This window comes from Dermacentor silvarum, chromosome 7 (assembly GCF_013339745.2).
Source record: "Dermacentor silvarum isolate Dsil-2018 chromosome 7, BIME_Dsil_1.4, whole genome shotgun sequence".
Classification (NCBI taxonomy): Eukaryota; Metazoa; Arthropoda; class Arachnida; order Ixodida; family Ixodidae; genus Dermacentor; species Dermacentor silvarum.
This window is the reverse complement of record NC_051160.1, coordinates 26,272,386-26,296,360: the sequence shown is the minus strand read 5'-3', so window position 1 is coordinate 26,296,360 and position 23,975 is coordinate 26,272,386. Positions and strand designations below refer to the sequence as shown.

General features: G+C 47.4%; 1 protein-coding gene across 13 annotated transcripts in view; it reads right to left on the bottom strand.

The window, feature by feature from the left end:
• LOC119457783 (MAP/microtubule affinity-regulating kinase 3) overlaps positions 1–23,975 on the bottom strand; it is a 171,240-nt gene that overhangs the window by 59,924 nt on the left and 87,341 nt on the right. For 11 of the 13 annotated variants that reach the window (XM_049670455.1, XM_049670439.1, XM_049670440.1 and 8 more), the window contains exon 2: positions 10,323–10,427. The exons of the other annotated variants lie outside the window; for them this stretch is intronic. In XM_049670455.1, coding sequence (XP_049526412.1) covers positions 10,323–10,391 — 69 coding nt within the window. In that variant the 5' untranslated portion in view covers positions 10,392–10,427. The remainder of the gene's footprint in view (positions 1–10,322; positions 10,428–23,975) is intronic. 13 annotated transcript variants of the gene reach the window in all.

Genomic DNA, 23,975 nt, shown 5'->3' with positions numbered 1-23,975 from the left:
CAGGTTGAGCTAACTTGAGGCGAACTACCGTGAGCTTCGTTGCAGACGCTGGTTTGACGTCTCGTACGTCAACAAGTTCCTCGGAGTTCCGACGTGGCCAGGCGGCCCAGGCGATACTGGACGGCACTAGCCCCCCAACGGCTTCTCAGCAGCGCATAGGTTCAGCTTCTAAACTAATCAGCAGGGCCCAAAACATGCGCCTAAATAGCCTCTGCCTTCCCTAGTTCCCTAGGTAGGGAAACTGCCGCTACGTAGCATTCTCCGAATTCAGCTCTCTTAGCTCCCAACAATCTTGGCCGCGCTCTCACTATGGACGAAGAACCGCAGATCAGCCTCTCTCCCACTGTCAAGGGCCAAGGCTGATCCCGGCACTACCACGTGGCCGTACGCGCACACTTCGGGGCCCGTAATTCGGCGTGTCGATGTCGAATGCATTGTACGCTGCACAGTCAGGAGCCCACGTGTTTGCCGCTCGTAATTCGGCGTGTCGATGTCGAATGCATTGTACGCTGCACAGTCAGGAGCCCACGTGTTTGCCGCTCGTAATTCGGCGTGTCGATGTCGAATGCATTGTACGCTGCACAGTCAGGAGCCCACGTGTTTGCCGCTCGTAATTCGGCGTGTCGATGTCGAATGCATTGTACGCTGCACAGTCAGGAGCCCACGTGTTTGCCGCTCGTAATTCGGCGTGTCGTTAATTAGCGTCCAAACCATTCGAAAATATGCCGCTCCGTGACACAGCCCCCCACTTTCAGAATATTATCACATAATATTCACTTACACGAGTGGCATTTTTGAAAACAAAAACAAGAAAAAGAAGACCATTCCATGTATACATAACATTATACATCTAATAACCACGTGTACCATGTAAAAAAAAATCGAACACAACACCACACGTCCAGGCACACAACAACAACATTCTCCAACTCGACTGCACAATGACCGCAAATAAATGGTACTCGAAATAACATATGCAGCACACCTGCCATGAATAGTCTGCTCACACTCCACATCAGTTTCAATACACGCACTAGTGCAATGGCAACCAAAAACGTGTGCCAAACACGCGCTCAGAACTACCAGAACAGTTGCGCATCTAGCAAAGTACTTCCATGCACCAATTGAACCGCAAAACCCTGTCGTCTTCCAAACACACATGCGAGACACACGCCAACGCTTTGTTTCCCTTTGTGTTCGCGGAAGACACGCTTTAAGGAACGGCGCAAACACTCTTCCAAACGACAAGGCCGCCCCACGGCTCCTTCAAAATAAAGCGACCCACTCTCACAGAAAAAAAAATCTTGCGAACACTTCCGCAAAGTGAACTGCTACAGCGTATTTCACCCACAAGCCTACCTGCTACAGAAAGAATGACATAACAAGAAAACAAAGTTTTCAAAAACTTTCTACGCGCGCAAGCCAGCTCTCTCAGAATATCGGAGGGCTTCCAAATTAATTACACAAAGCTCCAAACTTGCTCACCCAAACTATCTCTAAAAGATTAACCTAACACGGAAAAATAAAGAAACAAACAAACTGTTTCTACAAAAACCTGCATTGCCGCTTTTCATTCCGAATATTTAATGGACGTTCTTAAGCCGTACTCGAGGCGGGCGCGGTTTGACGGCTGGTCTGATCAGCGAGAGAATATAAAAGGTACAGCGGCCATTCTCCTCGCTGCCCACCCCCGACACTTGACAAGCCGGCATCATACTGTTTAGACATCGCGCTGAGACTTCACTGACGCGTATCACTAATTCGCGACGCCGTACTGACTCGCTCTCCTGTGACATGCCTTGCACACCTGGCAAGGAACCGAACGAGGGGGAACATAATCGCCCCCTTGCTTTTGTCCGCCCCCGTGACGAACGGCCCTTTTCTCTCTTCTTCACCCGGCGGTTCGGACGCGCTTTTACTGAAGATATTGCAATCCGCCAACGCGCCTTTCGAAAAACTTTACTGCGCTCCCCGCAGGGTTTAGCGCCCTTTGTTTTACTCGGCTGCGCTGCCTTCTCTGCCGCATTACGGCCTCTGCGACACCGCTTCTTTCTTTTAGCACCCTTGCTGGTGCTAATTTTCGAGCCTTCAGCTCGCACCTCATGATGACCGACGCGCATATCGTCGGCCACGACTTCCACCCCAAGCGCACGGTCCGGATGATCAGCGGGTGAATCACCCCTCTCAATGCCACCCTCACTGGCGGAGACCTTCAGACACCCCGGGGAAATGCAGCCATTTTCCTTTGCGCACCGTAGCTCGCCTACCTGGGCGATGTCCCCAACTGCACTATCCTGCCCACATTGTGGTTCTGCGCACTTTTCTGATCGAGTGGAGTCTGCCCTGGTGCTCTCGTCTAGCGAGCTTGTGTCACTTCGGACTACTGCTGCTAGAGAAGCATTCGCGACATACTCCAAATCGTCCACCGCTGGCCTAGCTGCTTCTCTCGCATTCGATTGGCACAGTATCTCGTCGCACTCAATCCGGTCCCCATCAACGGGTCCCTCTACAACTACGCCACGGTCTGCGGATCTGGCATCGCCTTTGTTAGGCTCGCAAAGATTAGCCTCTCTTCCTACTATCGGCAGAACCGTGCGTGCGATTTCTTCGCACTTTCCGTGCGCGACTTCTACGGGCGCCTTGCATTTCAGCTGCTCCTCCTCTACTTCAAGGTGCTCGTTGCTAGCCCTGCTCCTGTTGCCACTTTGAATACGTTGAATCCTTAATTGTAACAACAGTATTTCGCGCTCTCCGGCTTCCTTCGCCGCCGCTCGCTCTTTCTCCCTTTCCTCTCGGGCCTGCCTCTGCTGTTGCGTAATCCATGTCCTCAACTCGGCGCCCTTTAGGCCTAACTGTTTGCCTTCTTCTAACCACTTTTCCAACTCCATTGCCTCCAAAATGTCGCTACTGCTACACCACCAAAAACCGAGCGCTCACAATTCGCATGCACATGCTTTCTACACCGCACAAGAATGTGTCAGTAGCACTACTCGATCAATATCCACGATCATCGTTCTCCGTTCACCGTGCTGCTTTTTGTACGGAACGTCCTGTTCGCGGACGCCAGTTTATGTCACAGCTGTCCCCGATTCGTCGTCGGCGCGAAGTCGATCGACGGGGTAGACAAGCTGGTTGGTCGTTCCGTACGCAAGCGAGCACAGTGAAGAGTCAGAGTCGGGAGTAAACAAAAAAAACAAGATATTTATCGGCTGATAAATACACACAAGTAAATAAAATACAATAATAAAAAAACACAAGACACACTAACACACCTGAGCTTAATATACACAATGATAAAGAAAAAAATAAATGCGAGCAATGAACAGTAGATATAAAAAATGAAACAGGGCGCGGATCAAATATACAAGAATACACTTAACAGCTATTCACTAAAACAACGTTCAAAAGAAATCAAAGTTCAAAAGAAAACAAATGGTGCCATACGCGTGGCCGGGCAGCAGCAGCAAGTCCATAAACCATGAAGTCGACGCACAAAGCTTTCCCGAAGAATGCTGGTGGCCGATCTTGTCGAGGTGGATGCGAATTGCTGGGCTGGGTTTCCCGGGAGTCTAGATTGGACGTCTTCTCTCAAGCAGGTTGAGCTAACTTGAGGCGAACTACCGTGAGCTTCGTTGCAGACGCTGGTTTGACGTCTCGTACGTCAACAAGTTCCTCGGAGTTCCGACGTGGCCAGGCGGCCCAGGCGATACTGGACGGCACTAGCCCCCCAACGGCTTCTCAGCAGCGCATAGGTTCAGCTTCTAAACTAATCAGCAGGGCCCAAAACATGCGCCTAAATAGCCTCTGCCTTCCCTAGTTCCCTAGGTAGGGAAACTGCCGCTACGTAGCATTCTCCGAATTCAGCTCTCTTAGCTCCCAACAATCTTGGCCGCGCTCTCACTATGGACGAAGAACCGCAGATCAGCCTCTCTCCCACTGTCAAGGGCCAAGGCTGATCCCGGCACTACCACGTGGCCGTACGCGCACACTTCGGGGCCCGTAATTCGGCGTGTCGATGTCGAATGCATTGTACGCTGCACAGTCAGGAGCCCACGTGTTTGCCGCTCGTAATTCGGCGTGTCGATGTCGAATGCATTGTACGCTGCACAGTCAGGAGCCCACGTGTTTGCCGCTCGTAATTCGGCGTGTCGATGTCGAATGCATTGTACGCTGCACAGTCAGGAGCCCACGTGTTTGCCGCTCGTAATTCGGCGTGTCGATGTCGAATGCATTGTACGCTGCACAGTCAGGAGCCCACGTGTTTGCCGCTCGTAATTCGGCGTGTCGTTAATTAGCGTCCAAACCATTCGAAAATATGCCGCTCCGTGACAGTATGTATGTATGTATGTATGTATGTATGTATGTATGTATGTATGTATGTATGTATGTATGTATGTATGTATGTATGTATGTATGTATGTATGTATGTATGTATGTGTATGTATGTGTATGTATGTATGTATGTATGTATGTATGTATGTATGTATGTATGTATGTATGTATGTATGTATGTATGTGGCGTGTGCGTGCATGTATGTGTGTGGTGTGTGCGAGCGTGTGTCTGCGTTGCACAAGTAGGAGCGTGAGTTTTCAATTACTTTTTTACTGCTAGAGTAACGCCCGCAAACGTGGCATCAACCTATAAACGTACTCGCAGCAAAAATGCTACCCGTGTGCAAAATGCAAGCGCTAACAAGCGATTGGTTTCGCAGTTTAGCATGTTGCGTATAGGGCAGATAACCGTTGGACCGTTAGAGTTTTACAAAATAGGTGCCAAGGGAAGGGAAACGCAGCGGAGGACGGCAGAAAATTAGCCACGAAATGAGGAAACTCGCCGGCGCGAGTTGGAATCAGCTAGCGCGAGTTGGAATCAGCTAGCGCGAGACAGGAGTAATTGGAGATCGCCTGGATGTTTCTTGCAGTAGACATAAATATAGGTTAATGATGATGATGATGATGATGATGATGATGATGATGATTTGTATGTGTGTGCGTGTGTGTTGAGAGCACGTCGCCTGCGTCACGTCGCCTACGTCACCGCGCCTAGGAACACAGTGTCGAATTAAGCAGCTGCCCGTTTTTTTTTTTTTTTTTTTTCTCGCGTGCCGAACGCCGCACAAGCAAGGCTTCACAGATAGAAACACAGATACAGACGTTGCTATTGTTACCAGGCGCGCGACACGGGAAGTCGACAAAAATGACTAAAATAAGAACAAAAAGGAAAAAAGAAAAAAAAAAATAACACGAGGGTCATGTCGTCGTCCTTCATCCAGACGCCAGCGCTCGCATATGCGCGTATATGTAGACATATATTTCCAGTGAAAAACGAGCGAGGCACACGGGAAAGGACACGCTGGTCGCAAACGCGGTATATATACCGTATCTTTATGACAAACGCGTTCGTCCCGCGCTGTTATTAACGCGGACACGCAGTGTCGCAAACGCTTCACGCGGACTATAGCATAACGAGAACAGACAAATAAAAAAGAAAAGTTTCAGGGAAGAAATTATCGCGGTTCACCCTAATTTCAGCTCGCGGAACTTACAGCTCGTCAAATTTTTAGCTCGTGGAATAAACCAGGCTATAGGCTTGGACCTTGCCGCGATCTGTAACGTCAGGCAATGTGCAGGAATGAGGAAGTGGGCGTAATTTCCATCTGTACAGGCTTACTTAATAATTCTAGAGGAGTAACGTAACGTGACGTTCTCTTTAGCGTGCCTATAAGTAAAGACGCAGTTACCATCCCATATTTCATATTAATAATAATTTAAAAACTCGCCTCCGAGAAAGCGTATAATTGTGGGTAACGTCGTTGCTCGCATACCGCTCTGACAATGCCCAAGGGCTTCTGGCGAACTATATATATAGTGCGCCCGAACTAAGTCCGGGCTTTGTGACGTCACAACTGCGAAGCCCGCCGAGTTTGCGCTATATACAGGAAGCGCTGCCCCTGTCGCATTGTTATAATGCCCTTTTCTGCGCAGTTTCGAAGTTTCGTCGACACACTTAGCCGACACATTCGCGTAGAAGCGCGAATAAAATAACAAAGAGGCAGAATGCGACGGCCGGCCGTTACTATACTACTTGACATCCATAACTGTGCATATTTAGTCGAACCCGGATATATCGAACACACGTATAACGAATTATTGTGTATAACGAACAGCAGTAAAATGCCCTCGAAAATGTTTGAACAAAAATTTCATTTTATATATCGAATTGCCTACATACCAACTTTTTTTTTTTTTTGTATGATCCCCTTCAGATTCGATACATCCGGGTTCGAATGTATTATATCCACGGAATAGCTCGTTCGCGGGTGCAGCGGATGGAATGTAAACAGGAAAAGGCGCGGCGTGGTTTTACGCATGCTCTAGCTGGCCGAGTGTATATTGCATGCGGTGTAGGCAGTGCATCGGAATTTCCACGAGCAGGGCTGGATTTATGGGTCAGGTCAGTCGAAGGGGAGCGGAGGGAGTAAATGTTTTATGGTTTCTTATTTTCTTTCGTGTTCTTTTTCTTTTTTCGATGCGTAGTATTACTGGGATTAAGCGCCGGGTTACTTCGTATACGACGGACCGGGCAGCGTGGTTTTAATTTCGATCTACAGAGTAATGACATTGAGCGCACCTCTGTCGATTATGCGTAATAAAACAGTACATCACGCATAAAACACGTAGTACATTTAGTGTCGGCTCACAGGAAACTCTAAAGTGCACAGACCTCTTAATGGAATAGCGCATGACGTTCAACGGCTTCTTTTAATTTCTTCAGCTACTTATATATGGCCTACCCCATTCTTGGGCCATTGTGTCTGTGTCATTGGGTGTGTACAAATTACATGTCTTGACATCTTCCAGAATTGGTATGCGTGACAAGGGGGTACAGAAGCACTTGATCCGAAGAAACTACATATTCCGTAAGAAGAAGAAGAAAGAAAAAAAGACATTCACTTGCGACAATATGGAGTGTTCAGTCTTTTAGCCATCTGTGAAAAGTAGGAATAAAAGTACTTTTTCATTCTGCTAAAGAAGGAACATGAACCTTATGGCGATTCTCCTTACGCGAACTTTATTACGTCGGGCGGTTCTGACAAAACTTCACATATTGTCTTTCTGCATCATAAAACGCACCTGTTCTGCATGGACCCACTGATTAAAATATTGATTATGCCGTCATTGGGTCGGCAGGCTACTCTGCAAAAAAAAAAAAGAAAAAGAAAAGTTGACTTACAGTTACGAACACCTTCCATGTTTGATATTATTTCTTGGGCAGCAAGGTGCGCTATAGCGCATTCATTTGATTTATGCTTGAACAATCACATGTATGTTTCCGCCGTTTAGAAAGTGTACATTTCGTTTAAGAGGACAGACCTACTTGGAGAGTGTCCACACTGAATTTTTGTTTAATCTATTCTCTTCCATGCACACACATTGTTATGGTACAATGTGCCCTCAATTTTCCACATGTTTTTAAATTTATAAAGTTTAGAGATCCTTATCCATTATTATTTCTGAAGATGTGTATTTCGACAGCAGCATGTGGGTCTTCCAGTATCGTAGATTAAACGAGCATGACTCACGTTATTTTTGTTCATTGTCACTGTCCTGCATATAAGGGTTATATGCGCGAGAGCTAGGCCACCGATAAACAGTGAGTAACACTTCGCATTATTTCTTTCTTGCTCTCGACAACGTGGGTTTCCTTCTTGGAACAGGAACAAAGATGAACTGCATTTTAAACAATACACCCGCCAGTTGCAAGTTTGCTACGAAAATAAGAAACGGCTGGGCATTTTCTTGCCGCCAAATTCACCAAGATTCGCCCAACTCGAGCGCGTATTGGTTAAACTCGGCGATTAGTTCATTCTTCAACCGTACATAAAAGTGACGCGACCACTCGGGCCCGAATTGAGTGACGTATTGTTACATATGCTCCTATACAGCAACTCCAAGCCCAAACCGGAGCGCCGGTTTACCATTTGTATATGACGTCACGGCCGTCATATTGGCCGTTTTTAAAGCAAAGCTTTCCTTTGCCTCTTCCTCGTGGTAAATGGCGTTCATCGTGTCCTCGCCAGATATATTTGTGGGTTGAGAAAAATTTTGTTTCAACAAAGAGACGATACGAACACAGAGTCACAAAACACAAAGTCACAATGACGGCACAATTCCACCAGGACGATAACGTACATAAAGTGTATACGGAGCACTGTATACACGGCACGTTTTCGTAGAAATTCCCAAGTCCACTATCACTAACATATAACCACACAGACCCACGGAAATGCACAGTTACCACATAAACTATTTATCACATTACATAAAATGATGTTGAATATATACAGCGGATACAACGGTTATTTACAATGACGATGTGACCGAGGCACTTTACATAATTTTGTATAGTGATGCTATGAGACGGGTATTTGTGAACGAATATACCAAGCTTAGATGTGCTCCGAATGCAAGTGTACCAGCAAAGTGGCTTATACTCACGCTGTATGCTGACGAACAAAGTAGTCCGAGTAAGAGCACCTGTGTTTTCAGTAGACTGGAAACTGGGAAGAACTGGACACATTATAACGTCGGCTCGTGGGAATCTCCAACCCACACCGACCTGTTATAAAATTCAGCGGCTTCTTTGATTTACTTGATGTTCTTCTGTACGTGACATATCCAGTCGGCATGTGCCATTGCGTGTATGTCCATTCCTGAGTAATCTTCCGGAATGGGAACGTTGTGACCATTAGTGGCACGTAAACAAAACCATCGATTGAGATTACACGCGTCGCATGTGATGTATGATGAATTAAAGTACAAATACAACTGTATACGCATCGCCGTTAGTTGTATACAGCACTGATTTAAGCGCTCCATTTATAGAATCCAACGAACACCGGCAGAAGCAAAGAAGTACGAACCACAGGCTCGCAAAAAAAGAAAAAAGAAAAGAAACTTAATTTCTTCGCAATTAAGACTCACAAACAAATATTGACGAGTTCACCAGGAACGTTCGCAAGTTTAGAGTGCAGTCCTCGATTTCCAGTTGCCATACAAAGGTGGCGGAGCGAAATCGACTTTACCGCGGAATCATCCCTGGTCTGCATACTTTTTGCTCAGGGGGTTACATGTGTTCGATCTTTATAATCTTATTTATTTATTTATTTATTTATTTATTTATTTATTTATTTATTTACTTATTATTTATTTATTTATTTATTTATTTATTTATTTGTTTATTTATTTATTTATTTATTTATTTATTTATTTATTTATTTATTTATTTATTTATTTATTGAAAACTAACCTCGATCCCTGCATTTCCTATATATCCTTGCTCTGTCTCTCTCGGCAAACACGCATGTCATGACGTCACCCCGAAACGATTCCGTTGGCGGTAACGCTCGCGTATCCTAATCGAGAGCACTTTATTATATACGGGTATATAGCAGGGGCCACTTCCCGACTCTTATATAACTGCCGTCTGCGTGGCACAGCGTTAATCAAAAGGAAAGCAAGCGTCGTTATCGACGCGATAAGCGCCCGCAGAAGCGCGGCTCAGTCAGAACCCCACGTCGGGACACGGGTCGGTACATACGTGGAGATGGGGGGGGCGTCGAGACCACGAAAGGTCACCAAGGGGTTGCGCGGCCACTCGTTTACGTCACGCATCGCTAACCGGGAGCTTCGACGCGGCGAGCAATTTCGGTGGAGACACCCAACTATATATATATATATATATATATATATATATATATATATATATATATATATAGCCACTATACGCTTCCGTTATCGCATGCGGGGGGAAGGGGGAAGGGAAATCGCCCCGCAGTGTCGGGTGATAAAAGTATATAACAGAACCGCAGGGAGAACGTCCTTGCGAAATACAGCCCCTGGCAATATGCATTGGAGGATAGTTAAACAGCGCTTTTTTTTTTTTTTTTTTTTTTTTTGTCCAGGTGAAACGCTCTTCTGCGCGCATGCAGTGAGCATTTTGACTGACTGACTGACTGGGTCTTCTTCTTCATCTTATTATTATTATTATTATTATTATTATTATTATTATTATTATTATTATTATTATTATTATTATTATTATTATTATTATTATTATTATTATTATTACGCTCTAAAGCAACAGATTCCTAATCTTCTAACAATCACGTATTTGCCTATGACCACGCACACACAGTTTCCCAAAAACAAACCCTTGTAGACAAGAAAACTGCCCTATAATTCCGACTCCCAGTAATATAGTATAGACGTAACACACGTAGAAAGCCGACACAAAAATGCAAGTCACGGTGGAGACTCGCCTTGTCTCCGGCCGCGTCCGATGTCCTGGTGGCCGGCCGGGAGGACAGGTCGCCGTCCTTGATTTTCATCACGGGGCCGCTCTAGGACGCCAGCCTACAGCCAGCCTGCAAGGGAACAAAAGGACGCGCGTTATGAGCCAATACAATCACACACCGAAGGCACAATTAACGCCTCAACGGGCCAGGCATGTGTACGCGTGAGACACATACGAGACACAGCGCGTAGATATATAGGTAGAGGTACTTCGATCCTCTTCCGAGGTGCTCTATACGGACATAAGTCGAACCAACAAATCGACACAAACAGGTACGTAGGTCTTATGCACGAGGCACGCTCGTGGAAATAGGAGAACGTGACGGCTACGCGCGCGCACGCGGAGGAAAAGTACCAAAGGTCCTGTTATTCTCGGATCCCGAAAAAAAAAAAACAGAAAAAAAAGAAAAAAAAAAAGGATAACAGTGACTGTCGCAATGTCTCCGCAAATTTCGGGAATTAGTATCTGGAAACTGGTGTCATCCTGAGAATTCGTTACAAGAGAGATCCGCCTTGCGAACTCCACGGCTACAACTATATAGCAAATTGCAATATGGGCCACGATGTAATTAGTTAAAAACTTAATTAGTGGAGATTTGTTAATCAGTCGATTATGCGTTTCAATTTCTTGTAAGTAATGTCCGCCTCGTCGAGTGGGCCAGCTCGGGAACTAGAATTGTGCTATCTGCCTCAGGCAATTATACCCTTAAAAATTTCTGAAAGTGTTCGCTGAAACGCCCGGTATATGTAATGCGGACAAAATGCTAAAAAGAATACGCTCGCGCGCATACCGTCGTGTATATATACACCCGCACGGAAAAGTATACGGACCAGGGGTTGCGCAATAAAGCCGCTTTCTTTTTTCTTTTTCTTTTTCTGCCCGTGAACGCCACTAGAAATTGAGGACTGCAGTTCAAACTTGGCATCGCGAATTTTTCAGTGCACTCGTCAATTCCAGTTTATATGTTTGTCAATTACGAAGAAATTCAGTTTTTTTTTTTTCGGCGACCCTGTGGTCCGTATTTTTGTCCACGGGTGTTAGAGCGAAATGGTTGACCTCGCATAAAGCATCGTTTCCGATGTAGTGCGTACGGAACTATATATCCTCATGAGATCCCTCCTATATGTATCACGTTTCACACTGCCTAATGGCATGTAACATATACTACACTGTCAGGTAATGATTGAGCCGGCTTGAAAAAGCGATCATATGCCTCTGATCTGTATTCGCGTCTCAAGAGGATGCGACAGGGCGAACTCTGTGGAATATTGTAGCCTTTATATAAAAAGGAGGTATACCATGCACACAGGCGCAGAAAAGCATCTGGAGGATTGGCCGAGAAGCGCAGTATACACATACAGTGATGCTACTGCGGACTTCTGATTTGGAGCAATTTTTGGAGCATCAGAAATTTCATTTTGGAGCACTTTGGAGCAGGCAATTTGACATTTGGGAGCAGCTTGGAGCAGCTGATTTTTCACATCCTGAAGTATTTCGAAAAAACGAGTGTACATGCGACACACACACACACACACACACACAAATTGATATCGTGTCATATATTGCTAGTTTTCCCAGATGTCATTCCGTATATCCATAAACAGAAATGATGGACACATTGGCGGCATGCAGTTATTATAATCACATGTCATGCTGCGCTTCAAACAAGCGACAGTAGAACCCCGCTGTTACGTTCCCGGGCGCTGCATGCGTCTTCCCGGCTGTTAAACTCCCATAGTACCCAATGCATTGGTAGCACCGCTGTTGTGTCGCAAATGTGGGACCGTTCCCGCATCATGTGGCCTCTGGGCTGCTGTGCCTTTGTTCTACGTTTTTCATGTTTGTATGGCATTCTTTACTGCTGCTCTACAAAGAGCATGGTGCCTGGGTTTCAAACCAAGTGAGGTGCAGAACTATGTGGGCATAAATATACAGTAGTTCTAGCGTTGTACCTGCAGACTGCCTCATTGATAGCAGTCTCTAGTGCAGTCAGTGAGGCATTGTTTTCTTTTGGTAGAATCGACCATGTTACTGAATGAAGGCTCTCAGCAGCCTTCTGAATCATCTTCCATTGACATGGAGGTTAGGAGAGTCACTGATAGATAGGCAACAATGCAGCTGCTAGGTGCTTTCCAGCCTGTACTTTTGTATGATGCCTCACTCCTGCAGCCACGTTTCTGTGCCAGCCCAAGTGGCCTAGTGAGCAGAGCTCATGATGAGGTTCTCTTTATGAAGGGGTGGTAGATAGGTATTGTTACGAGATATCGTGGCATTACGATAATAGAGTCGGCACACGATGTGCTAAGTCGCGGGTACGAGGTGCCGACGCGCGAAATTCCTGGTCGCTGGTTCAAATAATAGACGCTCGGTAAGCTCAATCGCGCAGTCGGAGGGGCCGACGCTCGAAATGCCTAGCCGCGGGCTCGAGGAGTCGACGCTCGAGGTGCCGACGCGCGAAGTGCCTAGCCGCGGGTCCGACGAGTCGACACTCGATGAGCGATGTGCCGACGTGCGAAATGCCTAGCCGCGGGCTTGAGGAGGCGACGCTCGATTAGCTTAGTCGCGCCTTCCGAGGTGCCGACGCGCGAAATGCCTAGCCGCGGGCTCGAGGAGTCGACGCTCGAGGTGCCGACGCGCGAAGTGCCTAGCCGCGGGTCCGAGGAGTCGAGACTCGCTGAGCGATGTGCCGACGCGCGAAATGCCTAGCCGCGGGCTTGAGGAGGCGACGCTCGATTAGCTTAGTCGCGCCTTCCGAGGTGCCGACGCGCGAAATGCCTAGCCGCGGGCTCGAGGAGTCGACGCTCGAGGTGCCGACGCGCGAAGTGCCTAGCCGCGGGTCCGAGGAGTCGAGACTCGCTGAGCGATGTGCCGACGCGCGAAATGCGTAGCCGCGGGCTCGAGGAGTCGACGCTCGATGTGCTTAGTCGCGCAGTCGGAGGCGTGGATGCACGAAATGCTTAGGCAACGCCTCCTAGGCAAGGATCCGAGAAGCCCGCGCGCAATGTGCTTGATCGCCGAGTCGGAGACGCCTACGCGCGAAAGGCTTAGCCGCGTGACCGAGGATTCCGTGCCCGAAGCTAGGTCGCGAATCCGCGTCGCCGATGCTCCGAATGCTTAGCCGCGGGTCTGAGACGTCTACAAAAAGCGGGATCGGCCACGCTACTGCGATGTCCACGTAGCGCCCGCTCTAATACTAGTCGAGATTACGGAAACTGCCCAGAGATCGCGAAGAGACCGCAACAAGCGGTGCAGACGACGCCATCGCGAAGCGAGCACCGGACCAATTGGCGAACCGCGCTGGAGTCTCGTGGCGGGCGCGGGCAATCGGTGGCTCCGGCACGACCTTCAATCATTTGCTTGTATGGAGGAGATAGCTGAAGCGGCAAATTTGAAGACGGAGAAATGCGCTTTCCAACGAGTCCAAGATGGCGGCGCTCGGCTGCGCCGTTCCGGAGATAGCGTGTCTTGAAAAACGCCGTTTTTTCGCGATTTCCGCGAAATTTTTCGGCACCTTGGCTGATACAACAATTTCATTAGAGCACTTCTACTTGGTTTTCAGCGATGATATTTCGGAATCAGATAAAATAAGAGTTACAGAAATTGAAAATGAGTTTCAAAAAATCGATTTTTAGCCATTTTTCGCGATGCGAAAGCCGCGTCCCCCCTTAATCGGGACGCACGCACTAGTGCTGTTTCGTCTCCTGTTCGCAACTAAAGCTAGCCCTATCATCGCGTTGCACGTTTTAATTCCCCGTTGGTGCAATTGTCGGCGACAGACGCCGCCAAATCCGAGACTGTTTGGCGCAGTTAGGCGCAATTTTCGTCGATTGTATCAGGATGGCGCAGTAAATCCCATTTGGCGCACTTTGGCGCAGTTGGCGCAGGAGTGGAATCACTGCACATATACAATAAACGTAGCAACAGATGCTACGCGGTGAACGAATCTAAGTCAGGAACAAAGACCGAAGCGTAAGACGTTCACTCAAGCCGGCAGCGCCAAGTGAATTCCACGTCGTATTATACGCATATGAAAGAGCGGAGACAAGCAAATAAGAACCGCGCGGCTCTTTCGAGCAAGGTCATGCAGCCGTCGGCGTGCGACGCGCATTCGAACGTTTTCCGCAACTATATACGTATATATAATACTGCGCGCTAAACACTGCGGGTGTTACTGGGCGTAACAACTGCGTGGACTACGGTATATATAGCTGTGATCAGCAGTATATAGTCTGAGCAGCCCCGTTTGGGTCAAATTGCACTTTTTTTTTTTTTTTTTTTTTTTTTTCCCTGCTACTCGCGCGGTCGGAAGATTTCTGGAGTAGGCCCCCTCCCCTCCCTCACCACTGGCTGCGCACAGTTCGACGCTGACTCGATGTGAATAATATATATATATATATATATATATATATATATATATATATATACATTGTGAAGATATATATATGTATATATATATATATATATATATATATATATATACATTGTGAAGAGGTTTATTGGATGGGGACTGAGAGCGGCTCACGAAGCGGTCAAGTATATATCAGCAAGAGTCCCAGCACCAGCGCGAACCCCGTGCCTATAGCGCTGGTGATGATGATTGGCCAGCGTTCGTCGTCTTCACTACAATAAATATATATATAGTATATAACGCTAGCAACAATGCACGCGAGGGAGCTGGCTACTGCAATGCACGACCTAAAACCCAAAGCAATTGGGGCCGGCAAGTCGGTTTCTGCGTGGGAAATACCGCCGAACGAGTAGAGCGCTCGTCGCGGTCACAGGACAGGGGGGGGAGGGGCTGGCTGCTCGCGGGGGATCTGCCACACGATGCTCCGCTTCATCGCGACGCTGATGACGCCACGCGAGCTCGCTGACGTCACAGCTATATGGCAGCTCGGCGTGGCTCGGCGCGGAGGAGAGAGCGGCGGAAAGAAACGAAACAGTGCGGGGTACGGGGAGGGGGGGGGGGGGGGGGGGAAGGTTAGGCCCGCCGACAGAGAAGACCTTCGCCATTGACCTCGTTAAACGCTCTGCTTCGTTCACAGCGCACGTGCCTGACGCAAGGGCCCACCGCAGCACCCGACGATCGCGGTCTTACAATAATTTTTTTTGAGAGAGAGAGCTACAAACACACACACGCAGATGCGTACGCATCGCCTCTCTCCAACGAAGGATGCGTCGAACGTCACACGGTTTCGGTGCCAAACGCCAGTTCTCCCCAACCCGGCAACTTCCGCTGTTCTTCCGAGATAGTTTTTTTTTTTTTCATTTACTTACAGTCGAACCCGGATATAACGAATTATCGTGAATAACGAAGACAGCGGTACAATCCTCTTGCAAACTTTTCTATAATATCTTTATTTTATATACCGAATTATTTATATCTCGAACTATTTCGCGATCCCCTTCGAGTTCGATATATCCGGGTTCGACTGTATTTATTTATTTATTTATTTATTTATTTATTTATTTATTTATTTATTTATTTATTTATTTATTTATTTATTCTTAGACCAGGCTTGCAGAGCTGCTCTAACGGCTAACCAGGCGCGGATCCAGGGGGATGTCCGGATGTCCTGACCCCCCCCCCCCCCCTCAGATTTCTGCATCGCCCCCTCGCTGACAGGGGGATGGCCCTGTCGCAAAAAAAAAAAAAAAAAAAAAAATATGGCCACCAGCATTCTTCAAAAGTATTTTTCGCGAGTACCAGTGGTATCAGCCATGTAGAAGTAAAGCTAGCTCGCTCACAAGCTTAGTTGTATTCCGTAGGAATGTGGTGTCGCGAGGTTGCCGTAGTTATTTTTTTCTCATGAACACCTTGGACCTCCTGGCGCCTGCCGTGCCTTACTCGTCTCGTCGGTGGCGTCGAATGAACGAGGGGACGTCCCTTTTGCCAAACACGCCGAGGTCCGCTCGAGCGCCTTCGCGCCTGATTAACTTAAGTTTCCCCTTGGGGAGTCAACGGTTGCCTCATTGGCTGTCATCGGTTCCGCGACCAACCTGCTTAATGAAAGAGATCTCTTGCTGAATTGTTCATATATAAATAACAACAACTAACAGCTAAACTAAGAACTACGCATAGGCAACTTTTTGTTAACTGTAGCACTCATTGTGATCACAGTTACACGTTGACAATATCCAGCACGAGCACAGTACCGTTCGTACGCTACAAGTTTTTCATTGTAACTTCGCAGTTTTATTGTCGTATATTAAGCACAGGAGGCTCAAGCCCACCGGATCCGTTTATCTGAGTGGGCGTTCTCGCGGAGCGGGGCGAAGCCTCGAGCCGCGGCTGCGAAGTGGGGGAGCGGGACGTCAGCGGCCAACGCCAGCGCGCGGGCCTAGGATGGCGTCGCGTGGTTAGAGAAATGGGAGCAGATGCGCAACTTGTGTAAAAGGATGACAGCGCGTGGGAAACAAAGCATGAAGACGCTGGCTCGAGCTCTCGGCTACTACGCCACATCGTTATTCTTGTAGGTGGCGTCGTGAGTCTTCATACGCGGTGATTCGCATATCGTAAACAACCAGCGCAGTGGTTGCTGCGTTGGAGCGGAGCGTTACGCCCGTATTCAAGAACGTTCCTCTAGTCAACACACCACCACGACTCAAGAGAGAAGATGGCACCGCCATCCCTCCACAGAAGTGCATGGTCACTGAGCTTCATGATCATTCACGGGAATTCATGAGAATTGTCGCGTCTTTATTCTCGATTATTCTGCGCAGTACGACATTTGAAATTTGGAGTCTGATATCTCGGAGCACGGACACGCTAGAATAATTATTCCGACTGATACTGTGTAGAAACTCGACTGTCTCTAAGTTTTCAATACAAACATACCCACTTACTGTAGTCAACAAAAAATAATTGTTCAATTTTAGTTAATTGGGCTGCTCACAGCGATAATTATCATCCCACTTTATGCCCCCCTAGCCACATAACTTATTTGCACAAGTGGTCTACGCGTGCCTCCCAGTGCCTAACTTTAAGAAAACCATAAAACTTAGTTTTGAACACCCTGTATTATCAGGTGCAGCCGCCAAGCACACGGCTGTATTGGGTAACGTCCTTTTCCTATAAGCTCGGAGAAACCGATACCTGGCTTCGCTACAGGTCTTCTTCCTCTTTCTGGGGTTTTACGTGCCAAAACCAGTTCTGATTATGAGGCACGCCGTAGTGGAAGGCTCCGGATTAATTTTGACCACCTGGGGTTCTTTAACGTGCACTACAACGCAAGAACACGGGCGTTTTTGCATTTCGCCTCCATCGAAATGCGGCCGCCGCGGCCGGGATTTGATCCCTCGATCTCGTGCTCAACGTCTGAGCTGACTGAGCCGCCACAGAGGGCTACAGGTGTTGCTTTAGCCGTATAAAACGCGTGTTTATCGCGAGGAAAAACGGTAAATTTTGGTAAATAAGAAAGGCTACTATCATCATCATCATCATCATCATCATCATCATCATCATCATCATTGACAGAAGCTGACCCCCCCCTCAGAAAAATCCTGGATCCGCCCCTGCGGCTAACGCGGTGTCTGCCACACAAAAGTCATTGTGTAAAGCGTATGTTGTCTTTCCGTTGACTTCTTCGTGCCTTCGGGTATGTGTATACTTTCCGCTGAGACGCAATTGGACGTCGAGGGTGATTTCGACGAGGACAAGCAGCTCCAAGCCTATGGAATTTCGTTATACATAGTGACGGCGCACGCGCGAAGGGCGATTTACAACGCCCATATAATGTGACGTTTGGTAATTTGCGGCCGAGTGCGTTCGCCAAAGAACTATCGCTAATTTGACGACAACGCACAAAAAAGAAAAATATCGAAAAAAAAAAACTGCAGCCGCATATACACAAGCGCCGCTCGGATTACAACCGCGGACAAATTGCGCCAATGGCGTCACTGCTGCGGGTATCACCTTTCCACCGGCCACGTCGGGCAACACTTCCGACGTGCACGCGTTACTTGATTCTTCTTGCGAGTCGTCGCCATCATCAGCCTGTGTTTATGTCCACTGCTCGACGAAGGCCTCTCCGTGCGATCTCCAAGTGCCCCCTGCCTTGCGCTATATAGCTGATTCCAACTCGCGCCTGCAGATTTACTTATTGCATCACCCCACCTAGTTTTCTGCCCTATACTCGATTGCGCTTAATTCCCATCTCATGGTATACCCATTCTGTAACTGTAATGGTCCACTCTAATTGGTTCTTGCGAGTACCGGAACAGAATTCTCGCTGATCACCCGATACAAAGTGGAAAGGTCACATACATCATCGTATACGAACGATACAGTGACAAAGAAAGGTTCGTGCAGCGCAGGAGTGCTGGGATGACGTGAACCGGATTTTCCAACAGTATATCGTATAAGAAAACAAGAACGCTCAAATAAAACAAAAAGCAAAAGGAGAAAAAAGAAAGAAATGGTACATCTATACTCTGGTACGCAAGAACGCCACGATGCAGAGTAATTCTATATTGATGCGTGCTTCCCGAGAGCTTTATCGATTTACATAGGCATTCGAGCCATCCTTCAATAAATCCATTTTATCATCATCATCATCGATTCACATGTATGTATACGCCGCGGCAGTCGTGATCCACAAAAAATTTGTCACCCGCCGCGGTGGCTTGGCGGCTAATGCGCAGCGCTGCAAAACACGAGGTCGAGGGTTCGAATCCTCCACGTCGCCGCGGCCACATACCGACGGGGTCGGAATGCAAAAACGTTCGCGTACTTAGAATCAGGTGCACGTTACACAATCCTCCTCATGGCGGACAAAATTGATTCAGACTACGGCATGCTTCATAAATCAGATCGTGGATTTGGAACTATACAGAATTGAATTTTAAATGTTTGGTCTCAGATTCACGAGATGCACATGCGGTGAAACACCGTATCTCTGTTGGCTGCAGTTCTTTACAGAACGGGCGCGATAAGGTATATGCTACGGTTAGCGCCCACCAGACCAGTTTGGTCGTAGTCCCGATAAACGATCAACTGCAAACACGCGCGGTTTCGAAGAACAATTATCGGTATATAGGGCGAGATTAGCGCCCGGCTGATGACCTGCGATGTTATGGTGGAAAGAGCTGCCTTAGCGTACAAGACAAGCACCGGACAATTGCAGAGTGGCGTCTATGCAGTGATCCGGTTATAACCGCCACACAAGAACGGCGATTTAAGGGCTGACTTTTTTTTTTTTTTTAATCGACATACTGGTTCGTATATTACAACGAGCCACGTGCACATGCACTTTGAATGTCTCAGATTTTCTTGTGGCTATGAAGTCGCGTGTGAAGAGGAACGAACCAGCGATCTATATAGCCGCTTAAATACTAACGTGTTCATTGCGTACTTCATTTGAGCCTCCCTGGCGTTAATAACCACGATAGACCCCTGCATGATGCAGAACACACACACGGAGAGAGATAGAGAGAGAGAGTAATCGTTCGTTATACTGGTTATTTCGTTGTAGAGATGTTCGACTGTATAAAGAATACGCCACAAAAACGACAGACAAGAGGGCAGCGTTAGGCGGTGAACGATAATGAGAAACATAACCGCTTGACACGGAATACACATGAACAAAACGCACAATTAGCCCGGGGCGAACCCTATACAGGCTTAGGAGGAATTACCAGCGCGTTAGCGGGAGTAGCGGGCCCCTACCGACGCCGCCAAGATATAACCGCGCATGCGTAGGCGGTGCGCGCAGTTTTTCACGCGACAGAAGCACTTGACAGCGCTGTACAGGTAAGTAAGCGTTCCGTGTTCTCTGACATAGAATTCCACTTGAGCGCGAACAAAATCACTTTCGGGCGCTCGAAAATGCACTCCCTGTTTGCCCAGGAAAATACGTCATTACAGCAGTGAACACCACATATATACCGGGTGTTTCAGCGAACACTTTCGAAAATTCTTAAAGGCTACTTGTGGCAGACAGCACAATTCTAGTTCACGAGCTTGTCTACTCGGAGAGGCGGACATCACTTACAAAAAAAAAAAAAAGAAATGTGTAATCGACAAAGTTTTTACTAATTAAGTTTTTGATTAATTACCTTATGGCCCATATTGCATTTTACAAATTCTGGCCGTGGTGTTTGGAAGTCGGATCCATCTCGGAACGAATTCTCACGATGACTCCAGCTTCGAGGTACTGATTCCCGAACTTTGCGGAGAAATGCATTGGCGTTCCAGTTACTTTCTTAACAAACTTCGTTCTATGCATTTGAAGCACACACAAAGTTGCTTCGATGCATTGCATTCATTGCAAATGCAATACACTCGAAAGCACTGAAGTCGCAATTGGACAGTTAGTTGCGGGCTCCGCCTCTGCGCAGATCGTCAGAAGCGAGCGCGATGCCCGCAGGTCGGGCTTCGCCGCAGGGCAGCGGCGCCTTGCCGCAAAAGACAACGTCACGCTTCGCTCAGCGGGGACCCACGTATGTACGTATCTCAAAGGCAAAGGCGGCGGCCTCGATGCCGGACAAGGTCGCGCGTGAGCACGACGCCCGCTGCCCCGTTCCGACGGGCCCTCTCGCTTCCTCGACGAGCAGCTAGCCCCCTCACGACTGCTGCAGCTTCCTCGGAGGATGAAGAAGAAAACAAAAAGAGGAACGTCTCGCTTCCTCCTCGGCATGAAACAGAGCGCAGCCTTTCCCTCTCTCTCTTTCCTCCCGAGTCGCTCTCCAATCGCACTCTGAACTCTGCTTCATCGCGAGCACCCAAGAGCTTCTGCTTCATCGCGAGCACCCATGAGCTGCAGCGCCGATTCACCGCACGGCGGTGCGACGGGGACCCATCCGTTGCAAAGCAGCGGGGCTGATTTTTTTTTTTTCAAAGCATTGGGATTTAGGGACAGTAGAGGCATTAAGCGGGTGGAAATAACCAAACGGAGGTTATCTGATTGGTGGATAAAATCAAGGCAAGAGTGAAATTTCGCCCTCCACAATGTACAAAATATGTTAATAGTCACGGCTAGGCGGCGTGTGCCACCGCCCGATTTAAAGGATTCCGCCTCATCCATCCCTCCATCGGCCGAGAGTCTCTGGGCCTCGAGGCTACCGCGGTGTTCGCCTCAGAGATCCGAGGGTCAGTACATTCAGCACCGACAGTCGACACTTATAGACAAGCTGCAATATCTTCGCCCCCTCTTTTTTTTTGCCTTCTCTCGCTTAATTACCCTATTAAAACAGAAAAAAAAGGAAAAAAAAAAAGGGGGGGGAGGGGGCAGCAAGACGCGCATAGATTAGGAATCAAACGAGAGTATAGGCAAAACACTTATATTTGAGATAGGATGGAATCGAGTCTCGTAGGCCACGTTAATTCCTAGCATGTCTATAGCATGCTACGAATTAACGTGATGCAATTTGCGCGAAGCCTATAGCATGCTGCTCCAGATGGAAAGGATAATAAGAAAGAAAATGACTCGCGCAATATATACGTCACAGACACACCGAATGTATACAAACTAAAGAGCTAAAGTGTTCCGTTTCCCTCGGGCGATCACGCACGGCTAGGCAGCGTTGGTCCGTACGCGTGGTAAGCTCAAGGCAGGATAGATTATGACGAATACATTCATCAAGGACATCAAGGAATGTAGCCAGCAAGCGCAAAGGCTATGCATTCCCGTACATTGCACGCCAGACACAGTGGCGATTTCATGCGAGTATAATCTTAAGTAGAAAGTAGACTGTATTTGCGACATTTAGCCAAATACGGCGGTCCATTAGGTCAGCAGAATGGATGTCAACTGAAGATAAAATCAGTCGAGTTCGGCAAGGGATTATATAGATGCTGTGATGAGATTAGGAAATTTGTTGGCGTATAGTAAGGAGCCATTTGATGCAATGTAGTAGAGTTAGTAGTTGGACATCGCTGCGAGAATTACGCATTCGTCTCGCAGGGAACACAAAATGGGACGATCACGACGACGAAAGCGCAAAAAAGGGTGGGCGAAATTACGAAACGGAAGTGAACGTACCACGACCCTTAGTGTGAAGCGGGCGGTGCCGGCCACGAGCTTCAGAAGAGGCCGCTCCCAACGCATGCAGCTGTAACTCCAGGCAGGGAAGCCTCGCGGCCACGTACGAAAGATCACATGACTGGGTGGCGGTCCATTTTTTTTTTTTTTTTTTTTATTTTTGACACCATCCACACCAACCACGACGCCTATCGCACGAAATTTCTCGCTGGCGCCAGCCGCGTGTAATCTATCTGGCTCGTGACCGACCAAAACAAGAGGGGCAATCCTTCTATCACGGCAAGAGCGCCCGCTTCGATCCTGCAGAAGCGTAACTTATATGCAGCTTGGCATCGAGTCTGTACAGAGTTCAATATTTTCGATGTAAAATTACGACATTGAGAGAGAGAGAGAGAAAGAAGAAAAAAGAAAGAAAAAGGCCGCTGGAGGATGATACCGAGTATCCCAATGCTTTTTTTACAAATATATATTTTGCGTCAGAAAAAAAATATATGCATTAGAGAAAGAGAGAGAGAGAGAGAACATACGACTGTCGTGCGGGATACACAACTCGGCGTGTGTACCAGATCGCCCAGCGACGTTCTTTTTTTTTTTAATTTCGTGGTATTAGTACAATGAGTAAAACGGCGTACGTGAAGGAACTATATACCTAGAATATTGCGCGCACAAGATGGTTTTCATAACATGACAAGGAAAGCGAGCACTACACAACAAAAGAACAACATAAAGTACAAGGCAACCCTCCATACCGAACAGTACATAAACTAGAAAGGACAAGCTAAACACGTCATCAAAAGTGGATAACAATCCAACTGACAGTCACCTCGATCGTAAGTGTCCTTCAGAGTCATAAGCATCTGGCTGAAAATTTACTTTCGAGGAAATCTCTGCATGTCGGCCTGGTATGCAAGCCTTCCAGAAGCTACGCAGCCTTTATCAGTAAAGAACGCATCAGTAAAGAACGTATCAAATGGTACGCCATCACATGGATGCAACGAGATATCCGATACTGTAAGAATTATACTCAAACTCTTGTCTTTTTAACTCGTTAAAGCCCGTCAGTTCTAAGTCGAAGAAACTTAGGCGAAGAAACGTGGAAGACAAACACGGTGCTACTTCCAACTGGCGTTTATTGAAGGTTTAGAGAATGCATACCAAAGAACCACAAGATAAAAAATATATATATATAACGTTGCCATCAACGTGATCAAAGCGCGTGCGCAAGTAAACACATAGTTCCTCATTCGATAAGGACGGAGCGCTGACGCAGTTGGAACGCCAGTGGAAATAAAGCGCCGTGTTTGTCTTACAACACGTTCCTCGTCTCGTCGGTAATGCGCTTTAGGAAGTATTACCAGACGCGCAAGTCCACACCCTGCCAAACCCCTTTCTGCATACTTCTACACGGAGAACATCCCATAATAAAAGTGCTTTACTTTGACAGTTAATAAAGCAATGTTGATTAGTCAAACCGGGTATACCGAACCCACATATAACGAATTATTGTGTATAACGAAGAGCAGTAAAATCCCCTGAAAATTTTGTATAAAATTTTTACTGTACATATCGAATTACCTATACGCCTTTTCGCTCGCGCGATAACAGCAGCGATAGTGCGTTTCAAGAAACTTCCGGTA